At 59.3% G+C, this 24,666-nt stretch overlaps 6 protein-coding genes across 6 annotated transcripts; 4 read left to right on the top strand and 2 right to left on the bottom strand.

Moving 5' to 3' along the window:
- Positions 1 to 782: 782 nt before the first annotated feature.
- Positions 783 to 3,344, top strand: THITE_2147230 (uncharacterized protein; the record flags this gene model as incomplete). Its single annotated transcript, XM_003656660.1, has 7 exons — positions 783 to 1,964; positions 2,020 to 2,117; positions 2,177 to 2,377; positions 2,434 to 2,458; positions 2,524 to 2,676; positions 2,747 to 2,820; positions 2,924 to 3,344. 7 exons carry the CDS (start codon positions 783 to 785, stop codon positions 3,342 to 3,344), a joined length of 2,154 nt encoding a protein of 717 aa, XP_003656708.1.
- Positions 3,345 to 4,927: 1,583 nt separating this feature from the next.
- Positions 4,928 to 5,755, top strand: THITE_2121733 (uncharacterized protein). Its single transcript, XM_003656659.1, has one exon. It carries the CDS (start codon positions 5,107 to 5,109, stop codon positions 5,665 to 5,667), a length of 561 nt encoding a protein of 186 aa, XP_003656707.1. The 5' UTR covers positions 4,928 to 5,106; the 3' UTR covers positions 5,668 to 5,755.
- Positions 5,756 to 10,926: 5,171 nt separating this feature from the next.
- THITE_135113 (glyoxal oxidase-like protein) lies at positions 10,927 to 14,482 on the top strand (the record flags this gene model as incomplete). The annotated part of the gene is made up of 4 exons (XM_003656658.1): positions 10,927 to 10,977; positions 11,055 to 11,577; positions 11,644 to 11,836; positions 11,899 to 14,482. 4 exons carry the CDS (start codon positions 10,927 to 10,929, stop codon positions 14,480 to 14,482), a joined length of 3,351 nt encoding a protein of 1,116 aa, XP_003656706.1.
- A 1,731-nt stretch (positions 14,483 to 16,213) lies between these two features.
- On the bottom strand, positions 16,214 to 17,771 carry THITE_2121725 (uncharacterized protein). Its single transcript, XM_003656657.1, has 5 exons — positions 17,430 to 17,771; positions 17,232 to 17,324; positions 17,009 to 17,162; positions 16,733 to 16,938; positions 16,214 to 16,668 (listed from the first exon to the last, which is right to left on the bottom strand). The coding sequence occupies exons 1-5, from the start codon at positions 17,493 to 17,495 to the stop codon at positions 16,540 to 16,542; spliced, it is 648 nt and encodes a 215-aa protein (XP_003656705.1). The 5' UTR covers positions 17,496 to 17,771; the 3' UTR covers positions 16,214 to 16,539.
- Positions 17,772 to 18,146: 375 nt separating this feature from the next.
- On the bottom strand, positions 18,147 to 19,443 carry THITE_2121720 (uncharacterized protein). Its single transcript, XM_003656656.1, has 4 exons — positions 19,072 to 19,443; positions 18,934 to 19,006; positions 18,537 to 18,880; positions 18,147 to 18,474 (listed from the first exon to the last, which is right to left on the bottom strand). The coding sequence occupies exons 1-4, from the start codon at positions 19,222 to 19,224 to the stop codon at positions 18,346 to 18,348; spliced, it is 699 nt and encodes a 232-aa protein (XP_003656704.1). The 5' UTR covers positions 19,225 to 19,443; the 3' UTR covers positions 18,147 to 18,345.
- Positions 19,444 to 21,321: 1,878 nt separating this feature from the next.
- THITE_2121715 (uncharacterized protein) lies at positions 21,322 to 23,880 on the top strand. Its single transcript, XM_003656655.1, has 6 exons — positions 21,322 to 21,691; positions 21,761 to 21,961; positions 22,018 to 22,236; positions 22,293 to 22,524; positions 22,582 to 22,815; positions 22,869 to 23,880. The coding sequence occupies exons 1-6, from the start codon at positions 21,332 to 21,334 to the stop codon at positions 23,837 to 23,839; spliced, it is 2,217 nt and encodes a 738-aa protein (XP_003656703.1). The 5' UTR covers positions 21,322 to 21,331; the 3' UTR covers positions 23,840 to 23,880.
- The last annotated feature ends 786 nt before the right edge of the window (positions 23,881 to 24,666 follow it).

The raw sequence follows: 24,666 nt of genomic DNA, 5'->3' as shown, positions 1-24,666 counted from the left end.
AACTTTTCGGAAAAGTCGATTATCTGCTGTGTGTGTTCCAGTTTGGTCGATGCACCTTGGTGAGAGTAGTGTGCTGTGCATTGTCGGAGTTCTGGACGAGGGAGCGCACGACTGAGGTGTGACATTCAGACACAAACCCCATTTAGCCACTGGTTGCCCCCGACAATGGAATAGCTTCGCCTTCACGGTTTCTCAAAAATAATCTAAGAATTTTCTATCAGGGATCGTCTACTCTCTCTTGACCTCGTTGCAGCGTCCCTGAAGAGGTTTATTCTTGAAAGTATTTCGTGGGGATGCCGCTGTGAACCTCTCCACTCACTGACATCGAATTCCTAGCCAATGAGCTTCGGTGACCAGGGGTCTCTGGCCAGATTCTCAGACCGCTTTCCCCAGCAGGCAATGTTATCCCCACTTGCACGTGCCCACTTGCGGGGGAACCGTTTTCAAAAATTGCTGTGCACGCCCGACTGTCAACATTTTTGACCGCCGAGAAGGCGGCAGAAAGCTCGGAGAAGAGAAAACAACCCACGCTGCGAGGTCGACCAGCAACTCTGGACATCTCCCTCCATTACTGGGGCGCGTAGTAATGATCATGTCTAATCAACGGCAATCTGCACGCTCGCCCTGCCACAAATTATCCAACCTTCCTTGACCGCGACGAAGTCTCGCTCGCCATTCTCACCGCTCGTCGTGGGTTCTGCCACACCGCGCAGACTTGTTGTATCGCTGTACTGGTGCACACTTCTTCCTCCGCACAACAAGCAGCGAGAAAACTGCCCTTCATGACGACAATGACATCCCTCGCGCTCGCGCGCAGCTCTCCTGCGTCCGCTGCCGCCTCCTCCCCAATTAAGCCGATCCTCCGAAAAGCCCCAACCGTGTTGGGCACGCGATCACGATCCGATGACTCGGATGGGGCAGACGAGGACGAGCCTCCGACGAAGAGACAGAAGAAAACTGTCGCGTTCAACGAGGACCTCAACATGGTCAAGGAGATCAGCAGCAAGAGCCTGGAAGAGGCCAAGCGGGAGGTGAAGCAGGCTTTGGAGGGGCACAGCCGCGGCGACGATGAGGACTACGACCACCTGAAGGAATTATTCGCGCCGAGGACAAAACAACTTACGCCTGATGACGACGATGACGAGGAGCGCGTGAAACCGCAGGATCTGATTGCCTATGTTGTCGCGCTGACGGGCTACGCACCGCTGCTTGGCCGGTCGTGCTCTGGCCTGCTCGGGAGCATCCTGCGGTGCGCCTGGCTGGAGCGGGACGAGGACTTTGCCATGGCATACATTCAGCTCCTTGCGGCGCTTTCATCAATACAGATGTCGATCTTCACGCAGGTGCTTACCATGGTCGTCGACAAGTTCACCGAGACGCGACACGCCTCGAGCGTGGCGGGCTTTCCGCCAGTCGAGCCCGAGACGAAGAAGAGGTGGCTACATATTGGCGTCAAGTACCTGCTCGAGCTATTCCCCGCCGGCCCGCACATCATCCTTGACTTGGTCACGTCCAAGTTCCCCTACAGCGAGGAGTCGAAGGCCACGCACCTGGAGTATATTGACCATCTCCTACGACTGAAGGCCACGAGGCCTGATCTCGAGCGGGATCTCATGGAGCTGATCCTCTCGCGGCTGGTCAAGCTGGACGTCGAGATGACGCTCGATCTGGAAAACGACGACGACGAGATTACCCGGGCAGTGCTGCGGCAGCTCGAAGCCTCGGACGCGAACAACGAGGACGAAGATGACGAGAGCGACGCCGATTCCGTACTGAGCGATGAGGACGACTTGGACGAGCAGGCTAAGCGCGTGCTGACTATCAAGAGCAAGCTGGAGACCATGGATGCCATCCTTGATCTCCTGTTTTCGATCTATACCCCGGTATTTGAGGATCCGGACAGCCCAGAGGCCCTCGAGGCGTTCCAGGACCTGCTGAGCGACTTCTCGAACGTCATTCTTCCGGTAGGGATTCCATCTCGATGTGGGGTTCCAGAAGGCCACTGACTGATGGTTGCAGTATCTCAAATCCCGACACACGCAGTACCTCCTCTTCAAGTTTGCCGTGAAGTCCACCCGGCTCATGGACATGTTTATTGGGACGCTGTTCAACCTTGCGTAAGCTTCTAGTCTGACCAGTGTGGCGAGAGAAAGGAGACGTGCTCACGTCTGTGCAGGTTTGAGCCGACGAATCGACGGGCACCGGTCGTCAAGCAGGCTGCGGTTGCTTACTTGGCGAGCTTCACTGCGCGCGGCGCCGCCGTCCAGAGTGAGCAGGTGCAGATGATCACCAACACGCTGCTCGACCACATCGATGTCTACCGCGTCACGCACCCCGACTGCCGCGGGCCAGACGTGAGGCGGTACAGCCAGTATTAGTGAGTCTTTTTTCGCCTGCACTAGCCCGGCTTATTTGCATGCTGACAACTTTCAGTGCGTACTTTCAAGGCTTGCTTTATGTGAGTTGCAACTGACAAGACTGGGCCAATGTCTCGTTTCCTCATGTACTGACTCCCGTCCTCAGATCTTCTGCTTTCGCTGGCGTGACTTAATCGACCGGGATCAAGTACCCTCAAGCCTCGACTGGGACGACCCCGCCTCATTCATTGGGCGCGAGCTCCCCTGGATGGCCGGGCTGCGGTCCAGGCTGCAGGTGAACATTGCCAGCAAGCTGAATGTGAGTCCATTTCCCGCGTGTCATTGGCAGCTCCGCGTAGACAGTCGCTGACCTCCCCTCTCCAACACAGCCCCTCAAGTGCTGCTCGCCCGTCATCGTCGAGGAATTCGCCCGCCTCTCTCACCACCTTGGGCTTATCTACATGTCAGTTCCAGTCCCATCTTCCACCTTTTGCCCATCTCCCAGTCATCATCATTTACCACTTCTCCCCTTCCTCGCTCCGTTAACAACGAGACGAATGATGCAGCTACCCCCAAATCGAAAAGAACAAGTCGATCCACCTCTCGCAGTTCTTCACGGGGAGCTACGCCACCGGCGGCGCCCTGCGCGACACGGGCTTCGAGCTCGACGGGCCCGAACTCACCCACCTCGAGGCCTGCTTCCCCTTCGACCCGTTCCAGCTGCCGGTCGCGCGGCGCTGGCTCGACCTGAAGAACAGCTATGTCTCGTGGCGGCCGATGGCGCTGCTTGATCGGGAGGCGGGCGGTGGCGGTGAGCAGGAGGAGGATGGGGAGGGCGAGGAGGTAGAAGAAGAGGGGGAAGAAGAAGAGGAGGAGGAGGAGGAGGAGGATGAGAGTGAGGCTGGGGATGAGGATGAGGAGGAAGAGGATAGGAGTGAGGTTGGGGATGAGACTGGTGATGAGGAGGGCGATGATGAGAATGATTGACTGGACGATGTTTCTCCATGATTTGCCCCACAGCGGGGAGGAAAGGAGAGGGGGGCAGTGCGGTACGGTGCTGTGTGATGGTGATGGCTATCTTGCTGTTTTGGGGGACTTCATATCGCGAGAGAGTCAAGGGTCGTTTTTGGGACCGGGAAAAATCTGGAGGGGGCGGGACGGTACGGGCATTGTATTTGACGGCGCTTGGCGTTTGAGGGGGATATCCAGGCAAGCAGGCCAGCAGAGCATATCAGGGGCGCATCTGGACCAGGAGCTGGGAGTTTGCTTTTTGCGATTTATATACTACAAATTTAGCGATGATGGGCAGATTTGTCTGGCAGGCATGATCGTTCATGTTCTTTTACTTTGACGGAACTTCAGGTCAGATGAGAGAGCATGCGGGTTTAGTTTACTAGACGAAGGACAACACGTAGGCGTTTCTTGTCATCTAGTTATCTCATCCCATAACTAGTTGGAAGCTTGGTCAGTTAAATGCTGCGTATTGACTACCTTATATACGAGGGCATGGCGACACTGAGGCAGTTAGTCACCCAGTTCTTAAGGTAGCTGTCAAAGCTTGAAGTGTGTTGTGAGTAATCAACAATCCGCCCCCCGAGTCGGGGCTACACTATGCTCGATCGGGCAGCCAGGGCCATCCCTCCTCTCTCCGCCAACCGCCTACCGGCAACCGGGCTGAGGATGGGCGCTGACTGTGCCACTGTCATGGTATGGAGGACTGTGCCGTACGCGTTGGTCGGGAGTTGGTTGAGCCGTTGCCTCGTGCCTGGGATGTTTGAATTCCAGTTCTCACATTCCGGGGTTGTTGGATTGGAGTACGGAATATTTTTGCTGCTCCCGGTTCGGGGTTCTTCAGTGGGGTTGGTTTAACTCTACACTAGAGTCTTTAGAGTTGTGCGAACTGTGCAGGTTGGGGCGGGCGCAGCACGTTCACCGTCCGGACCGTTGCATACGACGATTCACTTCACGGATCAGAAAAGGGAATTGGTTGTCCGGCCTTGTGTTCTGGTCTGGTCTCTCTCCGTACGCAATAGGAGACACTGGGGATCGGGGATCGGGAACGATTCCAATATTCCGGGGGCGCGCGTCGTCATGGCGGACGCGCCAGAGCCGAGCCGCCCATCGTTTACGGCGTTTTGGAAGAGGTCCAAGGAGGTGCTGGGCGTAAAGAAGCTCCGCTTCGTGGACGCTAACCCGGGTGCGAGCCCGGGTTCGGCAGGTGAGTCTGCGCGGTTCCTGTTGTGCTTCCCCCCCAATCCATTCTTTCGGATTACACATCTTCCTCAGTTCAGTTCCCGCCTTACGCTGGATCCAGTCGGATCCCAGTGCGTTGGGCTCGATTGCATCCTACATGGCCCGGGTCGGCTTGGCAAGCCGACCCTGTTCGGGGTGCCACAGATTTGTCACTGCACGCATGCGCGCATGGATGTATGTACATACAAGGCCATCATCCATCCTCAACTTTTTGCGATCCCCGGCAGTGTCCTGGATTGGGCGGCGGCGCCGGGCCGTCTTCGGCGCCAGCCCTCAGGGTCCTCACTCCTCCGCGAGATTGGCTGGCCGTCTTGGCAGCCGGGAGGGAGTCTTGAGGGCCTTGATGGCATGAACGGACTTCTCGGGCCTCCATCGAGGACCTGGCCGAGGGTGCTTGTCTAGGCGTGGATACGAAGATGGGGCCTGTATCGTTTCTCCTTGTTTCCTTCGCTCGTCCGCCGGCCAATTCATCAACCCCTTCTTTCTCTCTCCAACCATGCGTCCAACGACTAAACTGAGAATCCGCGCTGCAGGAGCCCAGGATGCCGCATCCGAGGACACGGCCGTGGACAAGGCCCAGATCAGGCGCGTCCAGGTGCGCAAGGCGCAGGCCCGGCACCGGCAGCGCAAGGCCAACTACGTCAAGCAGCTCGAGATGGACGTGGCCCGCCTCCGCGAGATGATCGAGACCGCCGAGCGAGACAGCCAGCTGCTCCTGAACGAGAACAGGGCCATTCGGGCCCAGATCGAGGCGGCCGTGCGCAGCAAGTCGCTGCCCTTGTCGCTGGATCAGCGAGTGTCACTCTTGAAGGACACGCCCCCGCCCTCCCAGCTGAGCAGCGACACGAGGGTGAGCCTGCAGCCAGATCTCGACGCCGTCACCGTCACGCTCGGCTTCGACGAGATGCTGAACGCGGCGCGCTTCTACATCAGCAGCCCGCCGCCAACATCACACCCACCTTCCCGTCAGGAAAGCCCGCCAGGTCCTGATACTGCCGACCTTCCAGACCTGACCCCTTCAGAGACGCAAGCAGCCATCAACTTCATCCTCGCGTAAGCTCACCCCCCCTTCCCCTCCCCAACCATTGGTCCGGCGACAGAGCTAACAACCGCGCAAGCCTCGAGCACATCTGCCGCGGCCACTTCGACCCGTCGCTCTTCCGCCCGCCGCCCGCCGACAGCCCGCCCCCGCGCACGCCGCTCATCGGGCACGAAGCAAACGGGCACACGCTCATGGCGACGAGCCTCGCCCTGCGGCACGCGCCGGAGCACGTCTTCGCCGCGGCCGCCCGCACCGCTCCCTCCCGCGTGCCCTTCGCCAACCCCAAGACCACCGCCCTGCTCCGCTCCCTCCCGCGGCTCCCTCCTTCTTCTTCTTCCCAACCACAATCCGTCAACCCAACCCTCCCAACCACCACCACTAGCACCACCACAGCCACAGCCACAGCCGCTGCTACTAACCCCGCCAGCGAGGACCCCAACGGCGACACCCCGCTCTCCTGCTCCTGGCAGACCACGGCGCTGACGCTGCACGCCCTGCACGGCCTGGCGCAGTCGCTCGCGCCGGCCGCCGGGCCGGAGCTGGCGCCCGTGCAGGCCTGGTTCGAGCTGGTGGGGCGCTTCGGCGCGGCGGCGCTGCTGCGGCGTGCCGATGCCCATGCCCATGATGACGGCGACGACGATGACGATGACGCCCCCGTGCTGGACCGGCTGACGAAGGGCCTCGCGCCGCTCGTGCGGTGTCCGCATTTTGGGGCGAGCATCGAGAGGGCCGCGTTTGAGGCTGTTGTGGAGCGGGTTATGGGATAGGGGGACATCGAGGGGAACTGTGTTGGGTAGTAGCAACACATGAGGGATGACGGAAGATGGATTGAGGAGGAACGGTGAGAACGCAGTCGGTCTGCCGCTCCGGGGTTGGGGGGTTGGGGGGGGGGGGGGGGGCATCAAGAACCGGCTTCAGATCTGGCACTCCACCGAGTTCAGTTCCAGACCCGAGTCTTGGACATGACTACCTATGGTCATTTCACCCTGTCAACGGAGTAGAGTGCCGCGGGAGATCTGGCTGCTGGTCGAAATCGCGATTCCTCAGTCAGCCGTGGGTGGAAGACACTTGAGGCTTCCCGTCTCTACAGGCCCGGCCTGTCGGGGTGCTTCCCCGGATACGGAGATATTCTCCCTGGCCCAAGAGTTCTGGGGGAGAGTGGGGAAGAGGCTCAAGTTGCTCAGGGGTAGCGAGCTCAAGGATCAAATGCCATGGTTTGGGACGAGAGGAGATCCTTTTTTTTTAAATAAAAAAAAAGACAAAAAAGAAAAGAAAAAATTGAACAACATCTACCGAATCCTGGCTGAAGTGGGAGCATAAGACCATAGCAGTCAATATGTTGTTAGCTAGTGGATGCCCAGGGCTATGTTCGGACAACCCTTTGAGGGCAAAACAAAACATTGAGTTCATAGTGAGTGAGCCTGAGTCGCTTCCTCGAAGTGAGGTACTCAAGGGGACTTGGGGAATAATCGCCCCAACTGTAAACGCGCTGTTCCATGCCAGCAGAGAGAAAGAGTCCTTTGAGACTCATGCCCATGGCACACCTTCAAAGGGACATAAGATACGCTGCCAGGGTAAGCCTCACCCAACATTCAGGAGCAACAAGCCGCCGTAAGCCGAGCAATGTGCGCTCGTTTCCGGCACTGACCGTGTCTTCCGAGACAGGAACAACTTGTGAAGTGGGCATCTCCGGCCAGAGCCGTGTGCACAGCACGCGGAACTGGTGGACAGTGGTCTTCTCCCGGCCCGCTCAGCTCAATATGGTTGGTCTTACCGCCGCCGGCTAAAGGAATCAGACGAGACAACGAAAAGCGCGTTGGGTCGTTGCAGGTGATGCTGTGCTACACAACACGCCGTGACGAGGTCTTTCTTGAGTGCCGACTTCGAGCGCTCGGTTGCCTTTTCTCTCTGGACTGACGGCGAAGCCAGAATCTACTAATCGAGTCGAGACCCCGAGAGAGCGGTCAACCCCCCATTGGCAGCTTCGGTCCTCTGCTCTGCTGGCCGGAGGCATGCCTTGCGATGCGGGGTAAAAGGCTGACCTGCGGTGAAGCTGCAGCTTGACTTAGAACCCAACAATCTCGTGCATGTTGTGGCGGCTGAGCTTGGGTTTGCTGCCCTCTGCCTTCTTCGCCATTACTTCGGTGCGCCAACGGAAGATGCACCTTATCGGAGGATTTGGCCACCGAACTGACATGCTCGGCAAAGGTAGGAAAGAGGTCGCATTGCAGCAGCGTTGGGGGCTGGCGTGCGTGCATGCGTGCGTCCCAAGTTGCGTCCCAAGTCCCAAGTCCCCACCGCTTCGTGTTGGGCGCCAGCCAGCCGCACAACACGCCACACCCAAAGACGCCGACTTGGCAACCAAAGAGTGTGCCTGTTCTTCAATAGCGTGTTGGGAGCGCGACAGCAATTGGTGCTAGAAGAGCATTGAGGTTGTTGGAGGGGCGCCCAGCTTCCCCGAGGTGCAGTGAGGTGCGGTGTGTCGAGTTGCAGTGAAATTGCCTGACTGACACCTGTCAGACAGCGGGGTACGCGCAGTTAACGATGAAATACGAGAGATGCTGCAGGCAGACTCCACGCTGTGTAACTGGCTGGGGCGCCGCTGTTGTCGACGTGGAGGGGCACACCTCGCAGCGTGCCGTGCGGGACAGCATCATGGGTGAGAAAGTGGACTTCGCCGTGTAACGTTGGTTAAGGTAGCGATGAGAACAGTTGGAAGCACGGAACATCAACTGATTTAACAACTCCAAGGAAAAGGAAGAAACGTTAAATGCATGCAGATAAGAAATCAGCTCGCAGTGTAACGCTAAATATCTAGTAAGCTGATGATTGATAGCTCCCGCGATCCGTCCCCCTGGCAACACTGGCATCGTCGATCCCAAGAATGTGATGGCCGTGCCCTGATTGATCGGATGATCGGCAAATCGCGGGAGTTGTGTGGTGGGCGGCATGGACAAAAAGATCGTTGGGGCAAGGCCCCTGGCCAAGGCTCCACCCATGACTGCCCCAGCGGTGCAGCCTGGGGCGCCAGCCCTACAGAGCCAGCAGAGGAAGGTTGCACCGAGCCCTGTCCAGTAGGCTGCTGCTGCGTTGAACATCCCGCTGCCACCCACCCGAGTGGGGACCGCGCTTTTTGGGTACCTGGATCCTCCTTTTCTCCATCTTGGGTTGACCTACTGTAAACAGGTAGTTAACGCTAAGGTAGTTACCGGTTCTGGAATGCCTCCGATGGATTTGGAAGCGGGAGACTGTGTCTGTCCACATGTGTTTGTTGTGGACTCCCAGAAGAGATCCATGAATTAGCACGGATCCTGGTCGAGAAGCGCGCGAGGGTGGACAGGTGTAGCCAAACCATTCGCAGAAAAAAAAAAAGGAACAACTTCGGTAGTGGAGTGAGGCATAGACCTGAACTGAGAGCATGCACCTATGCAACTACCTGAGGTACTGTACAGAATTGATTCTTGCCATAACCAGGGCAGAACAAGTACCTTATGTCTTTGCGGTGGTTCTTTCCAAGACAAAACTGGCGGGCGTTAACCGAGTTACGATTGACGAGTTGGAATATCTGGAACGTTTCGGGCAGGCACGACGCGCCCGGGGTGTGAGTCCCCGAAGCAGCTGGGCGGACCACATTCGCAAACTTAAGCTCCGTCTGTCTTCTCAGCTTGTTCCAAGCCAAAGTTCTCGAACGACTCGGGCCCAATGGAGACGTCGGTTCTGGGCCCCAACAAGTGCGACTATTTGACTTCGTCTTGAGCTGAGAGCTGTGCTCTCCGCTCGATTCAGCAAATTTCTGACGGAGAGGGGCCTTTTCGACTAACTAGCAGTTTTGCGCTGTCAATAGCCCGACCCAGCACCCGGGACCCTCAATCTGCAGAGTACAATGTCATCCGTACTACGCGAGCAGCTGGAAACTTGGCACCAACAGCAACGGCAAAGAAAAGAATGCAAGCGACTCTGTCTGACCAAAGACACGTGGAGAGTCCCGGTGTGGCCGGGCCGTCCGGGGGCCAGTACTCCGTATTCCAGAGTCACACTCTGGAAGGAAGCCAACTGGGCAACGGTGCGGGCTTTTTGGAGAGACGCACAATGCAAGGAAAATAACTGAGCGACAGGACGATTCATGCCTGCTCGTATTGAGAGGGCCGCCACGCAGCCACTGGTTTGAGAGTCGCCCATTTCTTCTCGGCGCGAGGGATGACCCGGCGGCTCGTTGGACGGATTCGCGGTGCCTGGACAGGGGCACCAGAGCGAGCAGCCCGGATCTGGACTGGCGGCTTGGCACGAGTTAACTATCGACTGCGCTCTGGTTCAGCCCACGGCCCACTCACTCGATAGCGAGCTGAGCTGCGGTAGTTAGCGCACGGGGGTGGCCGGAATATCAGCGTCCACGGCACTGGTGACGGGCAAGCAAGCCAGACCATCACTGTTCAATCTAACTAGGAAGTGAACTACCCGAGCAGACGTGAGCAGCCGGAGCCCAGCAGAAGATGGGCGAAGCGGGCCGACATGGGAATGTTGTGTACGGAGTAAGGACCACCAGTTCCTGCATCTCTCGCACGCTTACTCCGTGTTAGTACGAGTCAAAATTTCCAGACTTTCAGCCACGAGGCGCCCAGACTCCGCACAACAGATTAATCACAGCGTCCGAGTTCACAGGCCGGAGCAATATCCGCGCGATTGCAACCAGGACAGTCATCCAAGGCCGGAGACCGAGGCTTGCTGATAACGTTAGGGCCGTCGTTGTCGCCTGTAATCCGACCACTCGTGAGTTAGTGTCTTGTCCAGTCCCCAAGTTCGACGCCCAAGACGTTGTTGCTGTGCAGGAACCCTGCTGCATTGGCCGCCTTGCCCCCTGCAACCTTGGGCGCGCCACGCTCGCCTACCATGGTCGACTCGGCCCACCCTCTGCTTGTTCTTTGGGCCAGGCTGTTCTGCGTGTGTCTCTTGGGGCTGATAGTTCGGCGGGGCTACACTAACCTTGTCGGCCCCCGGTTCCCGGAGAGCAGGCCATCTCATTGCTCCCCTTGACGGGCTCAGCGCCAAGGGGACCCGCCTTATGGTTGAAGTGCCTGTGTGAACAGAGGAGTGCAGTGTAATCCGCAGTGTACGGAGGTATTAGGGACGGAATATATGTGAGATGTGATCCCCACACGCTCCCTTCTTGCTTCCCACTTGGTCTGTGGTTTACTCCGACCCTGACGCTCGTTTGTCCCGACCTGTCCTGATTGCTGTGGTGTTGGCGTCCTCTCCTGGGGCGCACCCGTCTTCAACATGAAGACCTTCCCAGCAAGGACATTGGTGTCCTCTTTCGTCTTGTCTTCGGTAAGCGTGGACACGGCCCGGTCTATCTGGCCCGGGAGATATGTGACATGTCTGACTCTGACTGACCTGCCCTGCAGTTCCCGCTCACGCTTGCACTCTCCTTGCCCACGACGCTGCCTGGCCACTGGTCCTATCAAGGATGCTGGACCGATGTCCCCGGCCGGACCTTTAGCGGCGCCTCGTACGCCGATGGCACCAACATGACCATCGAGAACTGCATTAGCTACTGCACATCCAAGGGCTTTCCGTATGCCGGCGCCGAGTACTCGCAGGAATGCTGGTGCGACAGCGGCTACGCCTCCGGAGCCACCAAGGCTGCCGAGTCGGACTGCAGCATGGCTTGCACCGGAGACGATACCGAGCCCTGCGGCGGCCCGAGCAGGCTTTCGGTCTTCCACACAACCGACGTTCTCGGCCCCCAGCCCAGCCCGGGTGTCAACGGCTACGTCTACATGGGGTGCTACGCCGAGGGGACGACCGGCCGTGCTCTGACCTACGGCGCGGGCCTGTCGGGCAGTGATCTGACCGTTGAGAAGTGTACCGCTGCCTGCCATGCGGCTAACTATATTCTCGCCGGCGTCGAGTATGGCGGGGAATGCTGTAAGTGGCTGAAGCGGTGCGCGCCTGCTCTCGTCGGGGGGCTTGAAGCTGACCACCGATGACAAGACTGCGGCAACACCATCGCCAACGGCGGCGCCCCCGCCACCAGCGGCTGCAGCATGACCTGCAATGGCAACAGCAGCGAACTCTGCGGCGGGCCCAACCGTCTCAACGTGTACAATTACCAGAACCAGTACTCTGCGTCCTCGACTCCGACGGCGACCTTGCCCGGGAACACCGACGTTGCAGTCTCGACGACGTGAGTCTTGCCCAAACAGCGTGCATGGCCTGATGGTGGGCTCCTCTATTGACAGCATACAGCCCCGCGGCGACCCCGACCGGACCGTCTCAGCCGGCAACCGTGGGCAACTACGTCTGGAACGGCTGCCGGACCGAGGCCACCAACATCCGGGCCTTGAGCGATGCCACCTTCGCCGCCGACACCATGACGCTCGAGGCCTGCCAGTCCTTCTGCTCGGCTTACACGTACTTCGGCACCGAGTATGCCCGTGAATGCTACTGCGGCAACAGCTTCAACGCCGGCTCCGTCCCTGCGCCTGATACCGACTGCAACTTCCCCTGCGCGGGCGACGGGAGCGAGTACTGCGGCGCCGGCAACCGCCTCTCGGTCTACGGCAAGAACGGCACCGCGCCGGCGAGCTCGACGTCTTCCGCCCCGGCGACGACTACTTCGTCGAGTCCCGTCGTGACCGGCCTGCCGGCCGGATGGACGGCGCAGGGCTGCTGGATCGACGGACTGCAGGGCCGCATCCTCCCGGACCAGCTTCCCGACAGCCAGTCGAACAGCCCGGCGGAGTGCGCCAACGCCTGCGCCGCGGCCGGCTACATCATCTCGGGCACCGAGTACGGCGTGCAGTGCTTCTGCGGCAACGCCATCTACAACGGCGGCGCCAAGACGGCCGACTCGGACTGCAACATGGCTTGCCCCGGCGACGCGACGCAGACGTGCGGCGCCGGCAACCGGTTGAACATCGTTTCCAAGGGCACTCCGCAGGCCTACGCGCCGCCGGCGCCGCAGACCGGGGGTCTCGGCGACTGGACCTACCAGGGCTGCGTCGAGGACAACCTCAACCAGAAGCGCACCTTCTTCTGGCAGCTCTACTTCCCCGGCAACATGACGCCGGCCATGTGCCTGGACCGGTGCGCCAAGTACGGCTACATGGCGGCCGGCCTGGAGTACGGCGACGAGTGCTACTGCGGCGACCCGGCCAACATGGAGACGAGCGGCGCCACCTTCCGGCCGGAGTCGGAGTGCAACGTCGTCTGCGCCGGCAACGCGAGCGCCATCTGCGGCGGCGGCAGCCGTCTCAGCACCTACTTCTGGACCGGCACGCCGTTCTACTCGTGGGACTTCCCGACCGACTACCGGGCCGGCAAGTACGAGCTCCTGGTCTGGGGCGTCAACACGCCGCTCATCACGCAGGAGTCCATCACCGGCAAGGTCACGCTCCTCTCCAAGGGCGCCACCGGGCCGGGCAACGAGACGGGCGCCTACGAGCTCGACCTCGCCACGCTGACCTTCCGCACGCTGCACATCAAGACGGACGTCTTCTGCGCGGCCAGCGTCACCCTGCCCGACAAGGTCGGCCGCCAGCTCAACGTGGGCGGCTGGGCCGGCGACGCCACCTACGGCACGCGCCTGTACTGGCCCGACGGCTCGCCCGGCGTGCCCGGCACGCACGACTGGCAGGAGAACGTCAACGAGCTGAAGCTCCAGGCCGGCCGCTGGTACCCCAGCGTCATGGTCATGACCAACGGCTCGATCCTGGTCGTCGGCGGCCTGATCGGCTCCAACGACGCCGCGACGCCCTCGCTCGAGATCCTGCCCTACACGGGCACGCCGCCGCTCTACATGGAGTGGCTCGACCGCACCCACCCCAACAACCTGTACCCCTTCCTCGCCGTCCTGCCCGGCGGCGGCATCTTCGTGCAGTACTGGAACGAGGCCCGCATCCTCGACCCGGTCACCTTCGCCACCACCAAGGTGCTGCCCAACCCGCCCGGCGCCGTCAACGACGACCTGGGCGGCCGCACGTATCCGCTCGAGGGCACCGCCGTGCTGCTGCCGCAGAGGTGGCCCTACAGCGACCCGCTCGGCGTGCTGATCTGCGGCGGCTCGACCATCGGCCCGGGCAACGCGCTAGACAACTGCGTCTCGATCGAGCCCGAGGCCGAGAACCCGACCTGGACGATCGAGCGCATGCCGTCGTTCCGCGTCATGTCGTGCATGGCGCCGCTGCCCGACGGCACGTACCTGATCGCCAACGGCGCGCTGCACGGCGTGGCCGGCTTCGGCCTCGGCGTGGGGCCCAACCTCAACGCGCTGCTCTACGACCCGACCAAGCCGGTCGGCTCGCGCATCACCGTCGCGGCCAACACCACCATCGCCCGCATGTACCACAGCGAGGCCATCACGCTGCTCGACGGGCGCGTGCTGATCTCGGGCTCGGACCCGCAGGACGGCGTCAACCCGGAGGAGTACCGGCTCGAGGTCTTCCTGCCGCCGTACCTGCTGAGCGGCAAGCCGCGGCCGACGTTCCAGCTGGCGAACCGCGACTGGGCGTGGGGGCAGACGGGCATCCCCTTCACGCTGGGCGGGCCGGCGCAGAACGGGGCCATCACCGTCACCCTGCTCGGCTCGGTGGCCAGCACGCACGGCAACTCGATGGGCGCGCGCACCATCATGCCGCGCGTCTCGTGCGCCGGCACCGCCTGCACCGTCGACGCGCCCCCCGGCGCCACCATCGCGCCCCCCGGCTGGTACCAGTTCTTCGTGCTCGACGGCGGCGTGCCCGCCGTCGGCGTCTACGTGCGCATCGGCGGCGATGTGGCCAAGCTCGGCAACTGGCCGCAGTATCCCGACTTTAGCACGCCGGGTGTCTAGGTGAGGGCGGGATGCGTTGCGGGTTGGACATCACGGGAAAGAAAGCGAGGGAGGTTTGTTGCGAAAGGGGGCACCTGGGACGTTGGTGAACGGTGGTGGTGTGGTGTGGCGGACCAGCGGGGGATGACTCTCTCTCTCCCTTTGGTCTCGCTCTCTCTCGCGCTCTCTCTCTTTCTCTCTCTCTATATCTCTCTGTCGCCGTCACCTCTTGATGATGATGCTGTGGTGGCTTGGTGGCTTTCTACTGCGGAGGACTCGCGCTGCGAAGCGCTTGGCTGAAGTAATTCCAGTTATATTTCGTAATTTCTCAATTTATAAACTGTAATCTTGCGGGCAGCCTGCTACATAGTTCTTACAGTGTCTGCTTGCTGCGATATCGACGTTGCTCTTTGAGAATCGCGTAGGACAGCACAGGGGAGCCTGATGGGCAGTGTGGTCGCATGACCGAGGAAAGGGGTGAATGTTGATCCTGAGGTCTATTTATCGGCTTACTGCGGAACGGCCCGAAGTACCTGCCTTACAAGACTCGGGCAGCTGGCATGTCTGCATCCAGCATGCCGGCCCTGCAGTCATACCGTCCTGTTGACCCTGGAGTGGTACCTATCTCAGCAGACAACAAGACGCCTCGGGCTGGCGGGTAGGGCAGGATCCGGAGCTGTCTGGACTCGCCCTGATTACTCGAGGTATACGCAACTTGTCCTCGACATGAGCCCGATTAAGAACTTCGGTCGGTGAAGAAGACACAAGTATGTCCTGTCAACCAGCACACCACATTATGGTAAACATCACTGAATTGGATTTTGTCTCTTAGCGCGTGCGCTCTGCCTACCTGGTGTAAGTGAGACCGGAAACCATATTCCGGAGGCTTCTGTGGATCGAGTGAGTTGCCACGGGAGACAAAGGGAGCTCAAGTTGCAAACACCAAGTTAACCCTTACCGCAGAGGCACCAGTTTGTCTGAGGAGTGCCCCATGTTTTTTTTTTTTTTTTTTTTAAACAAAAAAAAAAAAAGCTTTAATCTATATAGTGGCTTGGGCTGAAACGAGGGCTTTTCGCATCGTGACTGCGGCCCCGGGGGGCTGTTTGTGTGGGGTGGGGGCGGGGGGTGGGGGAAAGGGGGGAGGTGAGAATGGAGCGAGCTCGCCCTTTTTGTCAAAGATGTGCTCATTGAGGTATGTAGGTCATTGACAGGAATTGTGCATGCGTTGTTGAACTTAACTAATGTACACTGACGTCTGGCACAGGCACACGACAAAGCCAACTACCAATTGTCCACCCTAAGTTATCAGCCTCCAGTCTCTCTCTAAAAGAAGGGTAAGTAACGTTAAGAGGGGGGTCGGAAATTGAGAGACGATGAGAGCCGGCTTCAGATAATTTCGCCGCCAAGTAGGTCGGTAGTGCCTGCATTCCTATCGTCCCATGTACATTCGTATTGTTAGAGCGAGTCAGTCAGGACACAGCTTTTTTGCATAATAAGGAGGACCACCTCGGTGGTGAGTTGCCGTGTGTTGTAAGCCGTCATGTCACTCACTCTCTCCGTGTAAACACGGCTGACAAAGCAGCAAGCGGTTGCCTGCGCAACATCGCCGCATCCTGATGTCATGGTGGCTACAAAGTGAGTGAGCCCCACAGCGGGGCCACACCGCCTGCGAGCCCAACACCTAACGTCCCGGTTGTGCCCGATTGAGGCCGACCGCCTGGGGAGGGTGCCGTTTTGTGAGACTGACGTCTCAGTTTGATCTACCTAGCGCCGCTGATGCAGCATTGTTGTTCAGATCTAGCTTGCGTGTCTGGTTGAGCCGATTCTGGGGCCAGACCAAACGAAGAAAAACGATATTGGCCGCCCGCTCTGCACTCCGTTCTTTCCCAGCAGAAAATCCCAATCCACGTCTTCTTCCCAACCCTCCAATATGAGTCCCCTCATGTCCCGCCCCAAATGCCCTGTGCTGCCATATGTGCGTGCGCACGCGCGGGAGGATGCGCCTTATCCTTTCATAACGGGCATTACCACTCCTGAACACCGTCAACCTCCCCGACCGAGGTCTCCGGTTGAGCCGCTCAGAGGTCGTCATCGTCATCCGGCAGGGGCGCGTTAGCCGCCTCCTGGATCTCGGCCTCGTACTGAGCCAGGAGGTTCTTGTCAAGCTGCACCTCGGCGGGGGCCAGCGCAGGGGCGGCAACGAACTCCTAGTTGCGTCATTAGCTTTGGCCCTGTGTGCACCCGCAAAAAAAAATAAAGCGTTTCTCATACCAGAGCAGGGTTTCCGACAAGCTTGCGGGCGAGCCACAGGAATGGCTTCTCGAAGTTGTAGTTGGACTTTGCCGAGATGTCGTAGTACTGCAGGTTCTTTTTCCGGTGGAAGGTGATGGTCTTGGCCTTCACCTTGCGCTCCTTGACATCGACTTTGTTGCCACACAGAACGATGGGGATGTTCTCGCAAACACGGGTGAGATCACCTGCTCGGGTGGTCAGCACTGCGGCCCAACAGTAACCCTCTCAGGTCGGGCCTCTCTGGGTGATACATACGGTGCCAGTTGGGAACGTTCTTGTATGTGATGCGGGATGTGACATCGAACATGATGATGCCGCACTGGCCGTTGATGTAGTAGCCATCGCGGAGGCCACCGAACTTCTCCTGGCCGGCAGTATCCCACACGTCGAACTGGATCTGGCCGAAGTTCTGCAGGCGTCGTCAGCGCCCGGTTGTCGCTCGAAAGCCCAAGCGGAGCAGCGGGTTGGGGAAACTTACGGTGGTAAAGCCGAGAGGGTGGACTTCGACACCCAGCGTGGCCATGTACTTCTTCTCGAACTCGCCCGTCAAGTGGCGCTTGACGAAGGTGGTCTGAAGCAGGCAATGTCAGCAACGAGACGGGGGCAGTCGGTGCCCACCCGCGACCCCGCAGTCGGGCGCCGGGGTAGGCGCGAACAATCATGCCGGCAAACCTACCTTGCCGGTACCGCCATCACCAACAAGGACCAACTTGAAGGTCGGGATCTGTTGTGCCTGAGCCATGATGTGTGGTTGCGACGATTAATGGAAGATTCGAGGAAAATGGGGTCTGGGCAGCCCTCGTTAGCTTCAGCTTTTGCGCAGGGAGCGGGGAAGGATGTAGCAGCCAGGAGGCTGAAATTCCGCATCAAAAAGGGCGCAAAATCGCTGGAAGGGCACGTACTCTTCGGTGATGTGGAAGCAGCGGAGAGGAGGTCGTTGGTCAGGTTGCAGGAATGAGTGGCACCCGGGAAATGATGTTGTTTTCAAAGAGGCAGGCTTGCTTGGAAACCACAGCAGCCTTGACGAAAAACTCGTCGGGCGGCGGGGTGATGGTGGCACGTGACCTACCTGGCCCGTGCGGCGGCCAGCTTTGGGCAGGAGCTTCTGCGAGATTCCGCTGCTGTGCTGCTCCTGCCTGCCTGATGAGAGGGCAAAAGTACGGTAGGCTTCAACGCTCAGATTTGCCACACTAGCAGCTTGGGAACAGCGGCGAAGTTGGGCAATCGTTTATCACGATACGGAGCTGGGAGCCTGCTTCATGCCTGGATTCAAGAGCTCACCGCGATTCAAGATACATGTCTGGGTCTCCTCGTTTGCGGCATCTTCCAGGTCCCTTCGCACGATGGCTTCTCCCGCAAGTCACGAGAGACCCACGAAGAGATAAGGTATTCTCGGTGGACTCCCAATCTACCTAGGCATACGGTAAGCTGCCTGCATTAAAGAATTCTCGGATAACGCAGCCCAAAGACCACCCTGCGTGGCCTGATGTGGGGGTTGCCTCGGGGGGCCGGTGGTGGCCCAAGGAGCTGGAGCCCAACCCGCTCGCATGCAACAGCGGCCGCCGATCGCCGTCCACACCTCAACATTTCTTTCACAAAGGCAAGATATGGCATCCAAGCATCCCTCGGCCGCCCCAATTACGTCGAGGTGTTAGTGTCAACCGGAGTTCTTGCGGTCTAGCCCCAACGCCGCTGCGTGAGACCTTGACGAGGATATTTTGCTACGATGCCGTCAGTTCTTGTGTCGGTTTCCCCGTGTCGCTTGCGGTGTTTGCCGCCTTACCCCTTCATTGCCCTGCACGCATTCTGCCACCTTCTTCAGGCCGTCGTGGTTCTCGTGGTTCACGTAGCCAAAGTTTCGGATTAGGTCGCCGGGCTTGAGACCCGCCGTCGCGGCCGGGCTGTTGTCCGCCACCGAGTTGACCCTGGCAAAGGGTCGATCGAGAGTCTCTGGTACTGAGTCTCTCGGGAGCGAGGCGCCAGAGCTTGCAGGCGCGGTGGGTTCGGCGTCGTCTCCGTCGTCGTCGTCGAGACTCGCAAAGTGCTCGTGGAGTCGCTTCTCGATGACGGCCATCAGATCCTTCCAATCGTTCCGGAGGTGGATGATGCGCGCTCTCGTCGTCCGGACTGCGCCCGTCAGCCTCCCCGCTCCATGGCCCTCGCCGGCGTTGCCATCATACTCTGTGCCACGTCGATATCGGACCGGGGGAATCCATCAGGAGTTAGCAGGCTCGTGTTCATGTCGACTCCGTGCTGCAACCCGGTGTTAGCAGAAGCGTCCCGCCCCGCCACAGTGGTCGGCGTCGCGGACCACGGACCGAATCGAGCACGCCGCCCAGCGCCTTCAGCTCTCCCTCGATAATGTCCTTCTTGCGCTGGAGCTCGGCGATGGAGAGCTGGGTCGCGTTTCCGTTTGCGACGCGGGCCGTCGTCGGCCCCGAGGGGACAGTGGGCGCGTGGAGGTTGCTCATGGTTTGTCTAGCTGCAAGCCCATTCCAGACCGGCGCTGGGATCCGGTTGCATGGCTATGAGATCCAAGACGTGCGCGGCAGGCGACGATCAAGTCTTGGAATCTGACTGCGACAGCACGAGGTTGCCGGAACCAATCTGTTGCAAATGATGCGTTCAGTCCCGTCGGAATTGTAGCTTACGCAGTAGGAATACCCGTCGAATGGAATGGGCAAGCGCGGGGTAGCTTCACACCTTCGCGCTTCGCGCCTCGCAGGGGTAGCGCAGCCAATGGTGGGGCACGGCTCCCACTGACGCCGCAGCCCAGGGGCACCCCGGGCACCATCTGTCCCACTTCGGAAATTTTGACTACAATTTGAACCAGTGGGCTGGAAGGCACGAACGACTGCGAGCTGCTCACTCCGTCTTGCATCGTCGAGGTGACGCACTCATGGGGTCAAAGTCCCCGCCTACCTGAGGAGTAAATCTCCAAAGTCATCTTGGAACGCCGGTGAAGATTGCGGTAATCGCAGCCATTGCTTCCTTCAACAGACTGTCGGCACTCGCTGAGCGCAATCCACTTGATTGGATCAAAGGCCTGGCACGTCGATGAGCACAGCTGTGCGTGATCGAGCACCGTGTCACTGACCGCCCGCAGCCGCAGTCGCAGTGGGGTTCTACCGGTATATCTCCCTATTACCTCCGTTGGTATTCCCGCTGGCGTCGTCATAGGAAGGTTCCGAATGCGTTTCCCGGGTCCAATCGGCCAGGAAACCGTGTCTGAGACTGAGACCGGCCAGGCTGAGACCGGCCGTCGTGTGCAGTCGGGATGCCGCCCCAATCAGGTCCGTCTTGCGCCATTCCGGCGGTGTCGACTCCAAGCGCGGCATGGAAGATCGGTCATTGCCCATCTCTCATCGCCCATTGCCCATCTCTCATCTCCCATTGCCCATCGCCGTGCCGACAGGGCCGTCCCTTGTGCTGTGGATAACGTCAGTATCGGTATTGGTAGACATCCATCTTTTACGGAACCGCACACAGTATCACCTTCCCTGCCCTGTCTGAGCAATTGCCCCAATGCCGAACCCGGCCGAAGAAGGCCAAAGCTCTGGAAGTCAGAGCTCAGAGAGTCATTCCTTCCTGCTCCATGACCCGGAGCTGCCTGGCATCCTGAGGACTGCGAACGGGGCAGGATCCGCTTGCTGCCCTGTTTCCCTTCCCTCTCTAGTCTCTACCTCGCGCACACGAACACGTTTCTGGCGGACCCCGCTGCCAACGTCATATTGCTTCACCCATGTTGGCCGGCGCGATATCCTCTACAGCATGCTTTGAACCGGCTGGCAGACCCTGCTCGTCATGCCCGTCGGAACCAGTCCGCGTCCTCTTTGAAGTCTTCGTTTGAAGGTCTGCCCTGCAGGATGTCCCTCGTGGTTCGCCCTGTCGATGCCACGTCCCTATCCTCGCCAAGCTCGTCGTATTCTTTTGTTCCCAGCCCCGAGCAGCTTGTAAATGCACACGGCGCGGCAGAGTTTGTACACCATGCGGAGGAGGAGGCGGGCCAGGAACGCTCTGTGGAAGGGCGCGCGTTGGATGAAGGCGTCGTGACGCACGTCGAGCCCGGGCAGGATTTGGGGCAGGCGGAATGCTGCTTTGGACAACCAGAATCTGGCCCTGTGAAGCCGTTTCAGCGATGGATCAAGATCTTGCACAAACGGTCGGTACGGCGCAGGGAAATCCTGGACTACGGGACGGAGAATGGAGGTGCCCTGGCCCGGCCATCCGCTCACCACAGACACTCGTCCTCGGGCTCGTCCTTCGGGTTTGTCACGGCGGTAAAAAGCGCCAGCATATCCCTAACCGGCGTTAGCATATTGACTCGCTCGCGGAGAACCACTGCCCGATCTGCCCGATCATCCCGCGGCCAGAGGACGGATCGCAGCAGCAGAGCCTCCGTCTCCGGGACACGACACTCGGAAGATAGTTTCTGTCCGGAGCGGCAGGCGCCCGTGGACCGCGCCGTCGTTGAGCGGTCTTTGCAGCGCCATCTCATTCTGGAGGAGCTGATTAGCACAGAGGAGGGCTACGTCGGTGACGTGCGGTTCTTGATGAACGTATGTTGTTTTGGCGTCCATGATACTGTGGGAGTTCGTACTGACTGGTATTCAGGTCTACGTTACAATTCTTGCATTCTTGCCCAGTTCTCCGGCCAGTTTACGGTCATCTGTCAACCGCAACCTGGCAGATATCGTGGAGCTGCACGAGGAGATCCTCAGGGAGCTACATCGCATTGTGCCCCGTTCGGAGTACACACAGGCAGTTCTTCCCGCCCAACGAAGCCGTTCAAACCCGCCGAGGGGCGGACATCACCGCTGGAGAAGCTTGGATGCCGTACCGGAGGGCAGAGATAGAGTCTCGTCGATGCCGGGCGTTTCCCGAATGGCGATCGAACCTCAGGGGGCAGCCGAGGTTGCAAAGATCTTTTTGAAAAGGGTAAGGGAGCAACCTCCTTACAGTTTTTCGTATCCAAACAGTCGCCCTGACTGTTCGACTGGTCTGCAGGTGAACCGCTTCTTCATCTATGAGGAGTACGGTGCAAAGTACGAGTTGATGATCAAAGACGTTGCCGCCGCGCACCGGATGATGCCAGGTTGGCCATCGTACCAGAAAGGGCTCGAAATTCTGGCATCATCTCTGGCATCCGCCGACAACTCCCGCGACGAAGGGAGGAAAAGTCTCACTATCGGCGACCTGCTTGTCAAGGTGAAAGAAGACCCTCTCTCAACCAGACCTGTGGGCTGAGATTGACCCAAAAGCAGCCGATCCAACGTGTGTGCAAGTACCCCCTTCTCTTCTCCGAGCTGCTGAAGCATACGCCTGTAATCGACTGCCCCCATGCGCACATGGATATCGAGACTACTCTCGTCAGACTTCGCGAGGCGACGGCCGAGATCAACAGAGCAACAAACGACTCTCGGACAAAATCCGTGTTGGAGAAGACGTGGATCCTCCAGGATCGATTGGCGTTCCCATATCAGGTAGGCTCGGTCTCTTTGCCCCATCGTACGCGGTCTTTGGCTCATGTTAGGGGCAGCTGGACGCAGCTTCTAAGAACCGTATCCGATCATTCGGTCACATCCGGCTCTGCGGTGCTCTTCACGTCTGCTGGCAAACCAAAGAAGGCGTGGATGGCCAGTACATGATTGCCCTCCTGTATCGAGAGTGGCTCTGCCTCGCGACTGCTGGCAGGGTCGGCCAAATATACACGATCCGAGCTTGTATCGCTGTGGCCAACATCAGCTTGGAGGACGTCGATAACGGGCGAGGTAGGCTGGATCATTCCACGTTCTTCCTTTCCCGAGAAAGCTAACGAAAGAGTTGAGGGCTTCAATGCCACACGGCACCGCACTCCTGGAAGATCGTATTTCTGTGTGACCACCAGCTGTATGAGTTGGTTTTGACTGCATGCTCTGCAAAGGAAGAGCTGGAGTGGTGCACGCGGCTGAGAACCGGCCAGCAAGCAGCCGACCCTGATGGCCAAGAGCAAATGCAGTCGGACATTTTCAGTTTTCTGTCATTGAATATCAAGAGCCTGGGGACTGTGTTTAGGAAGCCAGGTACGTGCAGCCTTGCCATGAGATTGGAGTCTGGCTGTTCACAAGCATCACAGGAACCATTGCCAGGAGAATGTCGATACACCGAGCGACGACCCTGGGACCCAAGTCGCCACTCTGCCAGGTCATCCTCAAAAACACCAGCGCCGTCAAGGACCCGCCAGCCCCCGGTTACGGCTCTCGGATCAACAGGTCGCAGTCGCTCTTGACTACAAACAGCCGGATCCCCGTCCTGGCACCCTCACGAGACGAGAGGGCCCGGCTAGAGGCACTCTTATCGGACGTCTGGACCCGGGACGTCTTGCCATTCCCCGGGATAACGGCTCGATCCCGGAGCGATCACCTCGTCCGGACATCCGCCTCCTCAATGATGCGGAAGTTCAGCGGGAGCATCACCAATGGCTTCAACAGGCGGTCAGCGAGTCTGGCTAGCCTGCAGCTTAAGGAAAAAGTCGGCCTTGGTCTAGACGGAGAAGCAACCTCGCCAAGCGAGAGACGCCGCACGGCGAGCATCGGGACATTGTATCCACAGCATGCGCAAGAACGTTCTGCCCCCCTAGCCGATCCGGCAGAGCGGCGCGCCAGCTCTCCACCCAGGCCTAGGCGAGCCCCGGTAACGCTGGAGAGTGATCGGTCGAGGACGGTGCGTCGACGAGACACCTACGCTTCTTGCATCACCCTCGACGGACGCGCCGTGGATGGCAAGGGAGACGACGGAGACGACGGAGACGGCGGCAAAGGCGGCGACTGTGACGACGACGCATCACCCTTGCGCTCGCCATCGGCGTCCATAATGCTGCGGAAATCCTCGGGGAACAGCCCCTCGCGCGCGAGCTTTCAGCGCTCGGCTCGCAGCGAGATGGCGCCTTCATCGGTGCTGGACGAGCGGTGTAGGCCGCTTGGAGAGCCAAGGGGCAGGAACCAGGCTCGGCCGTCCCACTCCCACAAGCTTTCGGACAGGTTGGCGAAGGCCAGGGCGAAGCACCGCGAGGTGGTCGTCCAGGGCATTCGGAGTTGGTTTCGGTAGGTGGACAACGGGTATTTGTATCCAGGCGCTGTGGATCGGCCGGTAATGCACGGGGGGTTGGTACTTTACTGGGACACGGGGCTCAACACGGGCAATATGATACCCCTTTCTCCTCTCCTTGTTTTCGGTGGCGCTGTTCCGAACAGTCACTCGTTTCAGGACGGGCAGAATGCGCTACCTTGGTTATCGCAACTGGCTTGCACTTGACGGGCTTGTGGCTTCGGCCCGAGCGGACAGCTTGATGGTCATGACAGGGCATGACAGGACGTGACATTGACACCCGGCCTGCACCGGGCGGGGAGCGGACGACGCAGTAGTTTGCTTAGTGTGGACATATACTACTACCTTATATATGGGTGGGCGCTGCCAAAGTACGCAGTACGCTTATAGAACGTGGGTTGAGTTCCGTGGATGGGGTGATTGCGAGCCAACAATCTCCATTGGCTAATGACGTATACAGACATGTCCTTACGCGGTGGAAGCGGTGGCTGCTTGGACGTTCCAGTCATGGATGGAGGCCCCGGTGTGCGTGGAAGTTTTGGGAGCGCGGGAGGAGGACGGGGAGGGGGAGGGGGGGTGCTCTGCATGAACAGGAAGGAGGAACCCTGTCAAAGTTGTCGGGAACACTGCACAACACGGGACCTTTGGAGTTGTTGTTGAGGTTCAATGACGCATTGAGACTTGCGCCTCCGCTTTTTACATAGTTGACTGATGCGCTAGAATTGGGAGCTGTGAATGGTAAAGATTGGGAAGCTTGGCTTTAATCAATCTCTCCCTCCCTCTCTGGGAGCAGGAACGTTAACTTTGCAAGCGGCCAATTCAATCAG

This window comes from Thermothielavioides terrestris, chromosome 5 (genome assembly GCF_000226115.1).
Source record: "Thermothielavioides terrestris NRRL 8126 chromosome 5, complete sequence".
Taxonomy (NCBI): domain Eukaryota; kingdom Fungi; phylum Ascomycota; class Sordariomycetes; order Sordariales; family Chaetomiaceae; genus Thermothielavioides; species Thermothielavioides terrestris.
Note: the sequence above shows the minus strand (reverse complement) of the source record. Positions and strands in the feature narration are given on the sequence as shown.